Here is a 16,602-nt window from a genome sequence, read left to right on the forward strand (position 1 = left end):
GTCTTACCGGCGTTCCTCGTTTAGGACCCTACGGCATCTCTTCTTCTTCTTTTCTTTTCTTTTTCTTTTTTTTTTTTCTTTTTTTTTTTTTTTTCTTTTGAACTCGCTTCCGTGTGCACCGTTGCGAAGAATATCTGGATGACGCACAGATAACATACCGTTTTCTGTTCTCAGGCAGACAAACCGCGTATTGGAAGAGTTAACTCGTTGGCGACCACTGGCAATTCATGTTTTGAAAACGCTCGCCTGTCGCCGACGTTATCACGTTTTTGTCAAAACTTTCCACCACAACTAGCCGCGCTCCTTTATAGGTTCAGCTCGCTAAATCAACCACGGTCCCCCGTCCTTTGAAACACGGATAGACATAACGAGAACGTATATATCGTCATCAGGGTTCTACCGAACGACGCGCTCCGGGTGTAGTACTATACTATTTGTCACGCATGCTGTGCAGCAATATACCCTACCTAACCAAGTTCCCCTCCCCAATCCCTTATAACCACGCTCATCAGTCATAAGGTAAAGGTGCCAATCACCTCCCACCAACATTGGAAAACGCCGCCTTAACTTCGGCCCGGGGCCATTCAAACAGGACATCGCCCCCATACACGTCCGTCGTGACCCGTCCAATGCGCATCTCCACATCCCCGTAGAAGCGCTCGCACTCCCTCAGCACGCGATTGACCAAGCTGCTGTTGATGCTTCCACCTCCTCCTCCTGCCCGAGCAGCGCCAGGTACGGTTAACCCACCACCACCGCCGCCACCGGAACCGCCTCCGCTTTCCTCATCCCCACCAAAGTGCTTCTCCACTCTCTTCCGTAACGCCTCAATTCCCTTCCTCACCTCGCGCGCATCATACCCGCCCAGCACCTTGTTGAACACGGTCTTGCTGTTACTGGGCTGCGCGGCGACGCCGGCGGGGCTCTTGCCGCCGGCCAGCTGCGCCTCGACATTCTCGAGGTGCTCGAGCAGCTTGCCGAGCGGGCGGCGCATGACGGCGTTCAGGTACAAGCCCATGTGCTCGGCCATCTCGCGCTGGGCGGCCTCGCGCCAGTCGTCGAGCACCTCGAGGCCGCGTGGGTTGTCGACCTCCTCGAGGAAGTGGTTCATGTTCTCGATGAACAGGATGTGGAAGTTGAGAGCCTCCTTGTCCTCCGGGTCGGCCACGGCCGAGTTGGCCGTGTGGATGGACGCCGTGGACATGGAGGGGAGGACGGCAGCGGTGCCCAGGGCCGGGTTCTCGCGCGCGATGACCTTGAGAGAGTCGAACATGGACTTGAGGATGCGGTCGTACTCGCGGTCGACCATGCGGCGGACAGGGAGGGACGGGTCGATTCCTGCGAGCATGTTCTCTACGGCGATATTGAAGTTCGGGAAGATGCGAATGAAGTGGATGACGCCCTTTCGTTTCTTGATCTTGACCTTTGTTTCTTCGATGGCGCGTATCTGCTCGTCGACGAACTTCTTGAACTTGGCTTCGAGGTTGCCATGAAGCTTCTGCAAGACGTTGTTGAGGAAGTCCTGGTTGGACTGGCTCATCTCGGCCATCTTGCGTTCGAGCGTGGCGAGGATGCCAACGCCTTGCCTGCGAAGGGAATTGTTAGGGTGATGTTGGAAAAACACGGGACGGCTAAATCGACTCACAGAGGATCCATGTGCAGCACCCAGTCCATGAGCTGCTGCAGACTTGACTCCAGGAAAACAAAGATCGACTCCATCGCCTTGGTGACCCTGCGCGCCAAATCGCGATCCGGCTCCATCAGACGGTGGCGCTTCAGATCACCCCCGCAGCGACCATGGGGTCGCGAGGCCGTCACGAGGTCGGGGAAGTCGGACTGGTCGAGCGTCGTGGCATGGAAGAAATCGACAATGAAGTTTTGTTCCATTTCCACCAGTGGGAGAAGATCGTCCAAAACACCAGCAAACACCTCGAAAGGGAGTGACCGGCCGTCTGGAGTCTTGTCGGCGAGGTTTGTCCGGCTGCCCGCGTCGCCGAGTGGAGACCGGAGACTCCTTGCCAGCGTTTGGCTGCGCTTGACGGTGAGTTTCCGTGCCGTCGTCGCCAGGCCTTCTTCCTTCTTCTCCTGATACGACGTGAATAGCAGCTCGCTCTCATCACCCGTCATCTTCCTGGCATTTTTCTTCCACGCCTCCATAGCATCCCTGAACTCGGCCTTGTAGACTGGATGACTCCGGTCCTGGTAGATCTGGAGGATGCGATTCCAGTTATCGAGGTCGACATCCCGGGCGTACAGAATCAAGGGACTGTACATCCATAGTAGGTCCCTACCGGCCTCGTGGTTGCGTGCATCCACCTTCTTCGACAGCGCTCCGCCAAGCGCGTTCTTGGTCTCGCGGAACGCTTCCGAGAACTGTCTTTCCATGAAGACGACGAGTCTCCGCATGAAAATAGCACTCTCTGCGAGGTACATCTCCTTCTTCTCCTGGACGATGCGCATCTTGCCGTAGTCACTATTGAGGCCGAGAGCTTGATCCCCATTCAGATCCTCGCTCTTGCGTGACTCGCTGTTGCCGAGTGTCGGATCGATCTTGATCATCGCTTTGTACAGCGTGACAAGGGCGGCCTCGATCTCTTCGACGCCATCCGCTGTTTCCAGGGGCGCCGCCTTGAGCGCGTCAAGGTCGGTTTCACTGATTGCACACGTCTCCAGCAGTGACTCCAGTTCTTTCCTGAGCAGCTTCTGGTTGGCCGCCTGCACTTGTAGACCTTGACCTTGGGCCTCAATATATGCAATATCATCCGAAAGAGTCTGCAACCGGTTAGAAAGAGATAGAGCATTGGCGAACACGTCGGACTTACCGATAGCTCAACACTGTACAGCGTAAGCAGGTTGTCAAGCTCGTCGCATTCGTTAATGGCGAGATCGATGCCCTTCTTGATCGCCTCGACTCTCTCGTCCTCCTCCTGAAAACGGGCGAGCCAGCCGCCGGCCTGAGCTTTACTCAGTTCCCGGTCAAGATCAGCCCGCATCTCCTCAAAGCTACGCGCCCGCATCTTCTCGCCCGGTACCCAACCGAAGTAGTCCAGCCACTTGGCAAACTCAGCCGTCCGCGTGTCCAGTATGGAAGGATCTATGCCCAGCGTCGCTAGGTACTTGGCATCGTTCCCTACGACGATCGAGCGTCGAGATTCTTCCACTGTCGACTGCTCTTCAGCCGTCTTCTCTTTAGAGTCTTTAACTGCGGGCGGCGGCTGAGCGCTGCTTGGTTTGGCAGTGGAGTCGGATTCGGTGACCTTCACCTCAGGAATGGCAGGGCCAGCGGTTCTGTCGGCTGCTTTGGGCGGTGGCTCAACCGCTGGAGCAGGCTCTGGCGGCTTTTGAACTGGTGCCGGCTTAGGCGGTGCAGGGACAACACTCGTGATGCCATCGGGCTCGTCGTTATTGACCTTGGCCGCCATCTGTCGTAGACGATCGGCTGCACCTCCGGGCCTCGGCTTGAAGGCGGTAGCCGCTGCCGCGGCCTTCCACAAGGCCCCGGCAAGATCTCCTTTCGATTTCTTTGCCTTGATCATGGGTCCAAGACCTGGCCGCTCTTCCTCCTCGGGTTCCGGCGGAGGATCGGCCGGAGGGGTGGGGGCAGGTGGTGGTGTGGGCGCCGAAACAGGGGGGACAGAAGGTGGCGTTGCGACCACCGGGCTAGACGAGTCGCCCGGCAGATCTACCTTCCTTGTGTCCTTGGGCGTTGTAACCTGCTCAGTCCTAGGTGGTGGCTCGTTCCGCCGACTTATCGAGTCCTTGCGAGGGGAGATTCTATCCACACTTCGCGGTGGGATCGCCATAGGTTCCTTGCGCATAGCCGGGCTCATGAGAGGCGCAGGTATCAGGTCTCTGTCAACCGGCAGGGGCCTAAGCGGATCCATTGGAGGCCGTCTTCGCTCCGGAGGGCTTTCCTCAACTGTAGCCGGCGCAGGCTCCGGGGGTGCATACGACGAGGTCCCGTTGACCCCATTCCTCGACCTCGGACGAAGGCTGTTCGCATCCTCGCTCCGGGCGACGGATGAGGCCTCGAATGAGTCTTGACTCTGGTTGTTACCTGATGCTAGCCTGCGCAGAGACTGCTGTTCTGGCGATGGCCGGCCTATCTCGATGCTTTGCGCAGGAGACGACTTGCCATTGGGCACCAGCGGGCTGCGCGACGCTAGTCTTTCTGGTAGCGATGCGGCCGTTGTGCCGCTGAGAGGCGGAGTGTAGGCCTTGTAGCGGGATGAGTCTGAGACATTGCTGCCGTTAGGCGCGGTGTCGAGCGGGGTGGGTCGAGGGGGTGGACGCTGCTCCAGGGGCCGTGGGGCTTGCGCACCACCGAGCACTTGGTCGAGCTCGCGCTGATCAAAGCCTGTTAGGTTGGGGGTGCGGCCACCGGTATATTTGGTATAGATCTTGATAAGGCTGGCGATGAAGAACTTCTTCTCTTTGTCAGTCTGGGCCTCCCAGTAGTATGGCTTCCCGATCGTCACAACGAAGCCCACATCTCCGGCCCATTGCTGGCTGTTCGGGTTGGCCGTCGGGCTGGTGAAAGACTCAATGGCTGTCACATCGTCGAGATACCACGTCTTGCCGATCGAAAAGCTGCCATTGGGGTTTTCCTTGGACTTGTGTATGCGCACCCGGCCAGACTTGCGCACGGCGACAATGATGACGCGAGGCTTTTCATACTGGGGCGTCCTTGCATCCGGTGGCGGGGGAGATGTCGGCGAGGTCTGGAACTCGGTGATCCTGATATGCGTGATGTATGTCTCGAGGGCTGCGACAGGTTGTGAGCAGGCTGGTGCGCCAGGGCATACTGCCGATTCCAGGCTCCAACTTACCAGATCCATCGTCGTCGCGCTTGTTGAAACAGCTGCTGATGATGCGCCTCTTCTCGTCCTCGAACAGCTCAGCCCTGCTGATATCGCGCCCACTCATGGCCATGGAGGTGACGGGGACGCGCTCCCGTCAGGCGAGTATCGCAGCTCGAGATTCATGAACGTTCAGGCAGCGACCGCAGACGGCAGCAGCGCCGTGACATCTTCGATGGGAACAGCTCGAATCTGCGCGCTGGAAGGGATCCACTCGATTCGCAAAATGCGTCGCTTGTGTGGTCGAGATGTAGACACAGGCCCGACCAGAGATGGTTTCAATGCTTATGCTATGTCGAAGCCCGGGATGCCCTTCGATCGAGATTGTACCTACACAATAAGGTGGAGTTGCGGAGGCTTGCAGCAAGCTCGTGCGTGCCCCTGCGCACTGTGGATGGAACAGGAATTCGAGGGCAACTGACAACGTTAGCCGTTGCCGGTTCGGTGGTCTGTGCAAGATCTTGAAAGTGGGGCTCTGCTTGTGGTTCGTTGGAGCGGGACATACCGCGGCCCCAAATCGCCAGGACCCTTGCTCGAATTAGTCTTGGCAAAATGCGTGCGGCAGGGACTCTGGCCCTTTCCATGGAGTTGCGAATGCAGTGTCCAAACTCAACAAGACTCCCTGGGCTTCCTGAAACAGACTGTAAACACGACGCACCACAGAACGCAGGGACGGTGGTAGGTGACATCAACGTTAGCCAGTCTTCGCCGTACAGAGTAGCTGTGCCATTTATTACCCAACAGTCAGCATTCGCTAGTATCGATACATCCGCGAGTCTCGAGTCCGAGTGCAAGCGACATTGTAAATATGCCATTGTTCGCTGTATTGCATAAACAACGAAGCATGGCAGAGCGCCTTAAGACATTTCATCGGATGGCGGTGGCCAAAGTCAATGTATTCCACTGGGCAGTCTTCCTAACTAACAAGTACCTATCTTGACAGCGCTTCCAGGTCTGCAAACGTCCTTCGTGAGCTTCCTCCTACCAACTATCCCTAACTCCGATTCCCGAGCTTCTTTAATGAGAACATGACAGTGTCTCAACCGCGCCCCTGTACAGCAGTTCGGCCACAAATCCGAGAACAACAAGCCTGGACCTCCATTTCGTATCCCTAACACCAACCCAATTACAAAGCGCAGACATGATGTTCACTTAATATTCTCCTTCGTCTTCCTCCGAATCCCACACCTCCACAGGAGGCGGAGCTCTCCTCACCTCATCAACCAGCAAACTATCGGGCGGCAACAGCATCGCCGCCTGTGGTGACGACCCAACAGGCGGCAACGGCGGCAGCAGGCTCTCGTCTCCCATGTCCGGCAGGTCGGGCAACACGGGCTCATTAGATTCCGGCAAAGGGGGTCTTGGCACCGAGGTCGCGATCACGGACGATCTTTCCGGTGACGATGCGGCAGAGCTTGAGGGAATTGAGATGTCGGATGCTGTCGTTGCTTGGGAAGGGCGCACGACGTTGGAGGTTGAGGTCGCCTTCTTAAGAGTGGAGGGGGTCTGTTGTTGTTGTTGTTGTTGTGGTAGCCGGGCGTCCCGGCTTTGTTGTTGTTGATGCTGCTGCTGGTTTAAGTTATGAATGCGTTGGCTGAAGCGCGGCGGCAGCGCTGCCGGATGGGCCGACGTGCTGTTGTCTGATTTCCGTGAAGCTCCCGAACGGGTCTTCACCGGACTCTGGCTAGCCGGGATTACGTCCTCCTCCCCGGCACGATAATGATGGCCGTCGCTCAACCGCATCTGCGTAGAGTGGACGATGTCGCTGCGAAGCTGCTCCTCCAGCTCCTGCGAGATGGTCACGTCGCCTTCACTATCCTCCTGTCTCTCCTCGCCCTCTTCGGCAAAGAGCGCGCACCGCAGGTTCGCCAACAGCTGTCCCACAATCGCCGGTGGAATGTACCTGTACTTCTGCGGCGGACCGTCTCCCAGTCCGTTGTCCGCCATATCTGCCAGTGGCACCGGATTGTTGAGCTGATATACTTGCTGCAGCTTGTGAGCGAACTTGAAGCCGGATGTGCCCGCGTTGAATTCAGCATTGCCGAGGCCGCTGTTGCTGTCGATTTGTCCGGGCTCTTGGACCGGACCGAGAGTGGCCATGTACTTCACCTCGCCAACGGGACGAGTGATATAGATCCAGCAACGGGAGACCTGAACGGGAAACTTGTAGGCACGGAATTCGTGGTCGCGGGTACCCTTTACAATCTCATCGACAATCTCGGGATGCATCGAAATGAGGATATCTGAACGATCTGTCTGCGGCCCGAGGGTACGAATGATCTCGAGAGGAACACGCTGGCTTTCAAGACCCTGGCTGTAGTACTGGGACCTCTGGGTGTGTCTCTGGTATATCGGCGAAGACTTGTTCTGTGGCTTTCTGGGAGTTTCCTTGTAGACTTCCTCGGCGGTCGACGGCGGGGGAAGTTCCATCCGAACTCTCCGGACGACCGGTGTTGGGGTGCCAGGAGCCTCGCTGTTTGACTTGCTAGACGCTGGCAGCTCAGGTGTCGTACCGCGCTCCTTTTCGGTGGACCTACCGATACGCATCGGGCTCTGGCGAGTCCCCTTCCGAAGGATGGAGGTGGGAATGCGTCCTTCCTGGGTTTTACTGAAGGGGCCTTCCTCCATGTCCTCGTCGCGATTCTGGGAGACATGCTTGAAGGTAACATGCCGGTCACTCGCCGTGCGATGTTGCGATGTGGGTTCCCGAGGAGCCGGGGTCGGTGTGCTTGGCGCCTCTTCGCTGACCATCGGCTCTTCCGGGCCCGGTGACAAGGTAGGAGGCTTGGTGGATGTCCCGCCGGACCTCACCGCGCCGTCAAGATCCGCCGACGACGCCGCCCAAAACTGGGAGGCAGTATTTGGGCTTACCTGGCTCGCCTTGGCAATACTCCCAGCCGTCTGTGATCTCGTCCTTCCCCACGTCGGAGTCGGCGTGCCGGGCTCTTCCGCTTCGCTAGCAGTAGACTCCCCGTCATCCCACACCCTGATCGCAGGCGAGTCGTTCTCCTTGTTCGACGTGCCAGAAGGCACATCGGGAGTTTCTGCAGTCTTGGGCCGAGGGGTTGAAGATTGATCGTGCTGCACCTCCAATTCCCTCGCAGCGCTTATCATCCGCCTCAAGGGCGTGTGTTTCAAGGGCGTCTGCTGCGTAGACCGCGTCTTGAAGGGTGTCGATCTGATACTCTCCAACTCGTCTTCCGAGTCCGGAATTTCCACAAACATCCTCTTCCTCCTTGTAGTTGGCGTCTCCCCAGTTGGGGTCGAACCTAGCCCAAGCTCGAGACTTGCAACAGGTATCGCCGACAGAGGCTCTCTTGAAGTCCTCCGAGACTGCATTCCCTTCTCTTTGGGTGTTTCGGCGGCTGCCGAAGACGAGGGGAGTCCTTCGCTGCTGCCCATGTTATAACTATCCTGGATAACCAGGTTCCGCGGTCGCTTCAAGATTGTCTCTACCGTTGGCGGGGGAGCGTCAAGATTGGTCGACTTTTGGGTCAGCGGCGACCTGTCTGCCGGGGGGATAGGGCTGTAGTGGCGAAACATGGGGGTAAATGGCGACGGTTGAGAGGGCGGCACCTCGTCCAAGTTGACCTTGATACGCTTGCTGCTGGGCGTGTGCGGGCTGTCCGGCGCCAGCAGCTTGGCTTTGCCGCCCTTCACCGGCTCATGTCGCTTGGCAGGCCTTGGTGAGTTACCCGGTAACAGCAGGCCGTCCTGTTCCTCTTCATCATCCACCCTCAGGCCCATCCCGTCCTCGTACTTCGGCGCCGAATTTCCCAGGAATTGCGTCAACGTCTGGGTGTGAAAACTAGACCCCTTTCTCTCCAGCCCAGGCGGAGCGGTAGGCACATCTCCCGTAGTCTTCCTCCTCTTGGATCTTCTCAGGAGTGTCCCAACGTCTTCCGACCCTGGCCCCTTCCCATCCCGTGATGGCGCAGCTTTACTCTCCTGCAGCACCTCGCTTTCTGATTCCTCGCCTTCAGGCTGTGCTGAGGACGTGACATAATCAATCTGTGTCAGCGTCTGCTGCCTGAGGCTTCTCCTCTCTCCATCGCTCCCCAACATTGTGGGAAGGGACCTGCGCTCATATGTCCTTACCACCTTCCGGCGCGGCGGGAAGGTGACTTGCTGAGGGACGGGGGTGGACTCATAGGTTCTGGAGGCGGGCGTGCTGCCTGCATTGCCTGCGCGACTCATTGTGGGTTTAGGTTTTCTTCGGGGTGCCATTTCGCTGGCTTTCCTGATCCAGGCGGTACCGTAAAGTCGATGGTGAAGGTTGATGGATTGCTGCGCGGGTGAGACGAAAGGTGACTACAGAGATGATTACAGCCAGCCGTGACAGGGATATAGGTGATTTCGTCACGACGCCTGTTCTCAGATCGGCACAGTGGGTCGGCTATCCTCGTTCCTCAGCCGAATGTAGCGCCGGTATAGTGCTGAGTCGTAGAGGCAGAGGCGGTCTATTTTGTTTCCGGTCGAATCCAATGCTGGACAGGTGGAGATTGAACCTTGGCTTTCGCTGGAGTCATTAAATGATCATTCAAGGTTGGAAGACGCGTCGGTGACGCGTTAGTGGGGCAGATGGAGCAATGAGAGGTATGTAAGGTAATGCATGTATTATACAATACCGTGCATGGGTATATCGTACGTACAGTACCGTACGGCAATCCACACATCTGTCAGTATCGTAAACATCGGCAAACACTTCAGCGACACGAAAAGCCTATGATCAGATGGAACTGAGCGGCGAAGAATCTTACGCGGTATACTCAGTATTTAACACTAACCAGGCGGCGTGATGCTGTATTTCTCGAGGTTCAATGACACGTACGACTGGATTTAAATGACATCATCGGACCCGGCAGGGTTCCTCGTTCTTCAGTTATTACTCGTGCCCGGACGTACAAGTACAATACACAATTCCTACCACAGTATAACCCAGCAGTCACTACCATATGTAAGGTACTAGGGTGAAGTACCCACCCAGGTTAAGTCAAGTAACCGCGCATCGATTCCCATCGTTTGTCAGTCTAATAAGGTGCCTAATAAGCTAGGTAAGGTAGGTAGGTAAGGTAAGGTGGAGAGAGCAATAGTTCATCGTGTCATTCCCCAACCTCCTGTCCGAAGCCTTCATGTCCACACACAACACAACACAGTAGCAACATCCTATACAACCGCCAGTTTTCCCGGTTTTCATATTTCGCTGCCCTTCACTCCCCATCCGACACTCCTTCCTTCTTCCTGCGCTTAGTACACGTGTATATCAAAAGCGAACCTGGGCTCTGGTGAAGGAAAACAGGTCAAGAACTTTAGTCGGCAGATGTTGATGACCGCCCAAGTTTTCTCCCTGCCATAAAAACTAAACTGCGCCTGAATCCCACCCACCGCGCCAGTCCATGCTGTCCCCTCCCAATTTAATCAAGGTGACGCTGTTCCCGCACGCAGAGGAGCAGGCCGCAAGGAGGTCTTTTCCGTACAAAAAAGAAAGAAAGCGAACACTCGAACTAAGTACATTGATCTTTAAGGGCAAATGCCAAGGACCCCTCGTGAGTCCCCTCAAGATAGGTGGAATGCCCCCTGGCCCTCCTTGATGGCGGTGAAAAGCCGCTTCCTCAGGATATCGATGCTCGAGTAGTCGGGCAGTTTGAGGTAGTTAACACACGTCATGACGCTAGGGAGATAATCATCTGAAGTGTATGGCGCCTCGCTCGGTTTGCAAACCACCGTGAACATCGGCGTTAGCTTCTTGAAACCTGCGAGTTTGAACTGTCAGCTATTTTATGGCCGTTGGTGAATTGAGCTGGGGAAAGGGAACCATACCGCCAATAGGGAGCTTCGGGCTACCCGTTGTGAATTGCAGGAAGTCACGGCGTTGAGTTGGAGTGAACTCGCTCATGGCCTGCAACAGATTCTTGACTGTCTTGCTGTCCATGTTGTACCCGTGGTCCGCCTTGACCGAGTCCATGAGGGCTAAGATCGGAGTCAGTACAGTTTCGGCAAATGTGGAACTACAGGACGGGACCAGCTTACTCTCGAGCGACCAATCCTCCTCCACCCGTCCAAAGAGCGTACAGAGCTCATCCGGCGTAAAGGCACTCAGTGCCGAGTATGGGAACACCTGCGAGAAGCCCGTGCGGAAGGCATCTACCTGCCGTCGAACTCCGCTTCCCAGAGTCATGTCGATAACCTTCTCCAGATAGAGATCAACGTTGTGAATGGACACCTGTGTTTGAGACCCCTTGGGGATGAGTTCAATCTCCGGGTATCCGGGCAAGGTGAAGTCAAGATACAGGTCGTCGATCCGGATCTTATCCACCACGATGTTCTCGGTATCAATAACCTTCTGTGCGGCTGTGCGGCTCGGATCCTCGTCAATGACCTTCTTCGCCAGAGCGAACTTCTTGACTGTCATGAGCGACCTCGCAATGACCGGATCCACAGACTTGACCGCACCGAGAGACGGACGCACAGCGGCAGACTCGTCGCCAATGCGGAAGAATATGGGATTGAAGTTGATATCAATGATGCGGGAGTCGATCATGGACCGAGCGACAAACTTGCCGAGTATCTTGAACAGCTGAAGGATCTTCTCCCCTTCTTCCGACGCTGCAAACTCCTCGCTGAGCGGCCGGGGGAAGAGACCGTTGGACCCAGAGACAAACTCATCGTCACCGTTGGGGTCATTGTCCCGCCAGAGCTTGAGCTTTTTCTTACAGAACTCCTTGGACACGGTCGAATAGAACTCCAGTGTAGGCCCCAGTCCAGTACCGACTTCGTCAAAATACTCGACCTCGAGGATACTCTGTGAAGCGCCATATAGGTCCATGACCTTCACGGCTGACTCCAGGATCTTCGACCGAGAAATACGGACCTTCTGGCGCTGTAGGCGGCCGAGGAAGGGCCTATCGTCTCGACGGTCCCTCCGGGCTTCCTCCTGAGACTGAGCATTCTGCCAACGACTCATGGATCTCGCATAGCCAAACGACGTGGACTGTAGGAAGAGATGGCGCGTCTCAAAGGGGAACAGGAAGGGATACAGTCTCGCCAAATCCTCACTCCAACTGGGAAGGCAGTTGCTCGCCACGATTAGCGGTTCCTCCAGCTGCCGGTTCAGCTTCGCAGTCAGCTTGGTGTTGACGAATTGCGACAAGGGCTCGACGTTGACCCTGAGCGTCTCCTTGTTCTCCACAAGGACATCGTCGATATTGGCGTTGAGATCATGCAGTTTCTTCAGCAACCGCAGAATCGACGAGGTAACGGGGAACTTGGACAGGGATACAGGGGCACCGCCATCTTCGCCCTCGGTTCCTGTATCCGCCGTGCTCCCGAAGGCCGAAGGCTCGGCGGGAGGAGGGCCTGGAACGCGCTTGAACTTGATAGGATGCACCGTTGACCAAATGTTCCGTCCAGAGCTGTCCTCGGTCGTCTTTGCAGAACTATGCACAGCTCGGTAGATGGTAGTCTCATTGGGAATGACCTTGCCGTCAATGCTGAACTCGATATGCCAATCTTGAGGGACCGACTGGATCGCCGCGGCATACGACATCGGCATTGCGGACGCCGGGGGCGTCGGCGATCCTTGCAAAGCCGCCGTCAACGCGCTTGTACGGCTAGGTAAGGCAGCCGCCGGCCGATTCTGGCTCTGAGACGGCGTTGGCACCCTCGTTCCATCCTCTTTGCGGGCCGTAACCTTGCCTCCAGCTGCAACCTCCAGGTTGACAGCAGATGGGTCAGGCGTCGGTGCGTCCGACATTCCTGCATCGACGTCACGCACCATATCGAGCGCGCTGCCATCATCCATCTCCTCATCATCCGACAGCTGCTTCTCGTCAGCACACTCCAGCGTATTCCCAACATTGTCCTCGTCGTCGGGCGGGGGACGCGAGGGGATGCCCTCCGACACCGCTTGGCGGCGCAACGACCGCCGCAGCGTCACCTTTCCCCTTGAAGACGATGCTTGCGGCGTCGCCGGAGCGTCATTACCCGGCTGCAGTTTAATCTTGTGCTTCCGCGCCGATCGGGAGCCAGATGATTGAGAAGAGGCGGCAGCAGGAGGCGGAGGAGGAGGAGGAGGAGGAGGTGCCGGGTTTGAAAAGCCCGATGGCGGTAGCGATCGCTCCATGAGCCTGGCCGCTGCAGCGCTCACGGGAAGGCCCGAGCTCGCCATGGCAGCCAACGCACGTGAAACCGCGTCCCTCTTAGAGCCACGGGGCCGGTCAGAGAGGCTGATCCGTGGCCTTAGGTAGTCGTCGAGAGACTTGAAAGTGGTGATGGCATGGATTGAGACCATGATGTTCCGGTAGTGCCAGGGAATGTCAGACTCTTCATCAGCCACCAGCTTAAGGCGAATCTGCTTCGCAAGCATGGAAGCCGCGCTGCTCCGGTTGCTGTCGAAAGAATGGTGGTGAACCGTGACAACCTCGAAGTGTTCGGACCTGCTGAGCAGATCCTGAAGCTTGTGGACCAGCACGCTCAGAGGCGTGGCGGGCGAGTCGGCCGTAGCGGTCTTGGGCTTCGACTTGACGGTGTATCCCATAAACACCTGGAGGAATGCCGACTGCGCTGCAACGGCCAGCTGTTCATCAGGGTTGCTCAAGACTTCCTCAAGAACACGCACGATGCTCGATGCGAGCAGTTCGGCGCTGGTAACACTCTCCAATACGTCCGAGTCGAAGTAAGACGCCAGTCTCTTGAAGAGCTCTACGCCGTCCTCAAGCGCATGGTGCGACGGGAAGCTGCGGAGGAGGTAGAAGTTCTCGATATCGGATGCCAGGGCTGACAGGTTGTCAAGGATCTCAGTCGCCTTCTTCTTCATAGCCGTTCCTTCCTTTTCGTTTTCGTGCACTTCGAGAAACTTCTTGGCGAATACACTAATCTTGGTCTTCATGGACGGGGGATTCAAGCCTATATGACCAGGAGGTCCCGCAACCGACATGGTTGAACCCTCAGAACTAACTGGAGAAGGCGATATACCATCCCTACTTCGGTCATCTTCGTGGTCGTCATGCTCATGTTCTTCATCTTCGTCGTCCGAAGAGTGATGAGAATGATCTCCGTCCTCTTCGTCACCATCATCGTTCTCTTCCTCGTCCTCCGCGTGGGACTCGTCGGGGTCAGAATGGCGGTCTGCCGGCTCCGCAGACGACCTGTTCTCGGCCTCCGGCTCAGCCTCGGTTTCGGGCTCACCGGTTGCTTCCGGTGACTCCTCGCCAAAAGACTTCGATTCCGGCTCCGGTTCTTGGGTTGCGAGTTTAGTGATTTCAGCAATCACGCCCTCACGGTAGAGCTGGTAACGGTACACATCTGGCAGTCGCCTCATCAGCAACTCGACGGCGTGTATAGCGAACATGACCAATGTAGGATCATCCTGTTGTAAGATAATCGAGGCCAGGAACGACGCGAAAGAGACCGGCTTCAGGGCATCAACGAGTATCTCCTTATCCAGGTTCGAGAGCATCTTGAGTTGAGCCATCAACACCTTTTGTCGGACATTTAAGTTGACAGTGCTGGAGTACGCGTCGGTGAGCGTGGGGAAGAGAATCATAGAGAACCTCCGTACTTCTTCCTTGCAGTTCTCTAAGAGCTCAATCCGCTTCTCGTTTGTCGTCTTCCGACGGGGACTCAGTGAGGATGATGTCACAGGCTCAGAGGTCGAGCTGATCTCGAGGAGATGCTCGCCGGTGGGACTCGCCGGTCTTTGAACGCTGGGAAGGAGCTCGCAGATGACGTTGAGTGTCTCGAGGATCTGATCGCGCGGCCGGTGGATAAGGGCTTGCATAATGAGCACGCTGTCGAGCTTTGAGCCGAGATCCTCGGTGCCGCTTGGGGGAGAGACCCCTGTTAGGATCTGGTAAAGCGTCTCAACGACGTTGGCCTTGAAGAGCTCAGCTGACAGGCGGGGGCTGGCACGCGCCGCAAACGCAAGCACGCGAAGGAACTGGGTGTGGATGTGAGGCCCGATAAGATTGGTCGTTCCAGGAAGGAGGAGGCGGAGAATAGCCTTCAGCAGATCGACGCTGATGAGCTCCTCAAGCTTGTGCGGGTGGAACTTGAAGCTCTCAACAATACGCGTGACGCAGAGTGAGCCTTGTTCGACAACCTTTTGGTCGTTGCTCCCAAGAACATTGAGCAAGATCGGCATGACATCTCGGACGACGGGGAAAGACTCTTGGTCGAGATTACGGCAGCAGTTCGCGGCGGTAGTGACTGCCACCCGCTGCGTGCCAGTTGCGAAGAACTCCAGGTAAGAGAGACACGCAGTTAGGCCGCCTTCACGGACGATACTCGAAGGGTACTCGATTGAGATTTTCTCCAGCGTGCTGAGCGCTTGTTCCGCAAGATCGATGAAGGAGATCTCGAGCAACTTCTGGCAGAGGATAGGGACCGCGTGACCGTAGACAACATTTGACGTGCTGGCCGGCAGGGCTTCCATTAGGTTGGCGAGACAGCGGCACGCCAAAAGCATGATCTCTGGGTTCTCCTCTCCTGTGATCTCGTTTGGCTGCATCAAGGCGACCAGCTCCTTCACCAATGCATCCGGCGAGAAATGTCCCGAGAGCGTGTCCTCGTTGGAAATCAGCAAGAGCTCCGAGAGCTCCTGCAGTGCGATGAGCTGCATTGTAGGATCATCCTTCTGTCGAAGATTGTTCAAAATCTCTCGAAGCCTGGATGCGGTGCTCGACACCATGCCAGTCAGCGTCCGGAGGGTGCTGCTGAGACCAGGTACCGGACCACCCGGACCACCGAAGCCGCTGAACGGGTCAACGTCGCCGTCATCGTACCGCTGCAATGCTTCCTCATCCTCGTCGTCATCCTCTTCATTCTCGTCACTGTCTTCCGGGTATCTATCCTCCTCGGCTGGGGGCGGCGGTGGCGGCTGAGTCGCGGAGGCCTTCTCAAGTCCCGAGGCTTTCTCATGTTCGTCAGTGCCACTCATGACAACATCCTGATCTTGGGCGTCGTTGGCCACTCGTTTCGATCGTCGACTCGAGCTGGGAGCTGCAGGGACAGAGGCTTCATCTATTGCCAGTTGAGTAAACCCCTGAACAAGGCGGCGTGGAGATGGCAAGGGCGTACCACGAGAAGTCTGGGGCTGCTTCTTGGTTCTGCTGGATCGTCGGCTAGACGATGCCGAAGGCGGAAGAGAAGGGCCAGCATGACCTGCTGGGGTTCTGCGGCGATAGTTAGCATTGGATCCAACGATAACGGGATAGCACCGGGGATCGACGTACCCTGGACTTGACATAGTCGCGGGAGCCTTGCCCAACCTGCGGCGTGATGCTGTGGACGGAGTCGGAGCTGGGTCCGCAGGTTGCTGGGGCTGCGGTGATGCCTGTGTCACTCGTTGTCGCTTTGACCTCCGGACTGATGATGGCGATTCTGTGGCAACCGGTGCCGGGCTAGCGGTATTGTTCTTGCGCTTCCGCGTACTCGGTCCCGGTGTTGGGGTCAGTGGGATCGGTGCCTGGGCTGCTGCGGAAGGCGTAGAGACCGCGGCGGCGACGGTCGGGTTGGAGGATGCTGCTTGACTCGCTGCTTGGCTCGCTGCTTGACGGGCGGACGAGCGGGTGACCCTGGACGACATGAGTAAATACTGTGTTCAAGGCCTACCAGTCATGTGGTGGAGGGAGTTGTGAAGGAAATCTTGAACGGCAAAATCATTGAAGATTTTTGTTGGCAGTCCTAGTAAGAAAGGTCGTGGCCGCCGACTTCTCGGTTGCAGAACACACAAACATTCGTCGAG

At 56.8% G+C, this 16,602-nt stretch overlaps 3 protein-coding genes across 3 annotated transcripts; all 3 read right to left on the reverse strand.

Moving 5' to 3' along the window:
- Nucleotides 1–246: 246 nt before the first annotated feature.
- Nucleotides 247–5,271, reverse strand: B0T15DRAFT_420918 (exocyst complex component Sec3-domain-containing protein). The gene is made up of 4 exons (XM_062865548.1): nt 4,830–5,271; nt 2,823–4,765; nt 1,646–2,772; nt 247–1,586 (listed from the first exon to the last, which is right to left on the reverse strand). The coding sequence occupies exons 1-4, from the start codon at nt 4,930–4,932 to the stop codon at nt 533–535; spliced, it is 4,227 nt and encodes a 1,408-aa protein (XP_062719366.1). The 5' UTR covers nt 4,933–5,271; the 3' UTR covers nt 247–532.
- A 740-nt stretch (nt 5,272–6,011) lies between these two features.
- Nucleotides 6,012–9,056, reverse strand: B0T15DRAFT_486954 (uncharacterized protein; the record flags this gene model as incomplete). Its single annotated transcript, XM_062866396.1, has 3 exons — nt 6,012–7,259; nt 7,296–8,729; nt 8,958–9,056. The coding sequence occupies 3 exons, from the start codon at nt 9,054–9,056 to the stop codon at nt 6,012–6,014; spliced, it is 2,781 nt and encodes a 926-aa protein (XP_062719367.1).
- Nucleotides 9,057–10,415: 1,359 nt separating this feature from the next.
- Nucleotides 10,416–16,443, reverse strand: B0T15DRAFT_401513 (uncharacterized protein; the record flags this gene model as incomplete). Its single annotated transcript, XM_062865114.1, has 4 exons — nt 10,416–10,612; nt 10,680–10,829; nt 10,890–16,030; nt 16,091–16,443. The coding sequence occupies 4 exons, from the start codon at nt 16,441–16,443 to the stop codon at nt 10,416–10,418; spliced, it is 5,841 nt and encodes a 1,946-aa protein (XP_062719368.1).
- Between the last annotated feature and the right edge of the window lie 159 nt (nt 16,444–16,602).

The sequence above is a fragment of the Chaetomium strumarium genome (assembly GCF_033439665.1).
Source record: "Chaetomium strumarium strain CBS 333.67 chromosome Unknown B0T15scaffold_6, whole genome shotgun sequence".
Taxonomy (NCBI): Eukaryota; Fungi; Ascomycota; class Sordariomycetes; order Sordariales; family Chaetomiaceae; genus Chaetomium; species Chaetomium strumarium.

Excerpts from the sequence above, each read along its gene's own strand:
- B0T15DRAFT_420918 (XM_062865548.1), bottom strand. The coding sequence starts at position 4,932 with ATGGCCATGAGTGGGCGCGATATCAGCAGGGCTGAGCTGTTCGAGGAC. Across the intron at positions 2,773-2,822 it reads TGTACAGTGTTGAGCTATCG|ACTCTTTCGGATGATATTGC; the intron begins GTAAGTCCGACG and ends AACCGGTTGCAG. Across the intron at positions 1,587-1,645 it reads GTGCTGCACATGGATCCTCT|GCAAGGCGTTGGCATCCTCG; the intron begins GTGAGTCGATTT and ends TTCCCTTCGCAG.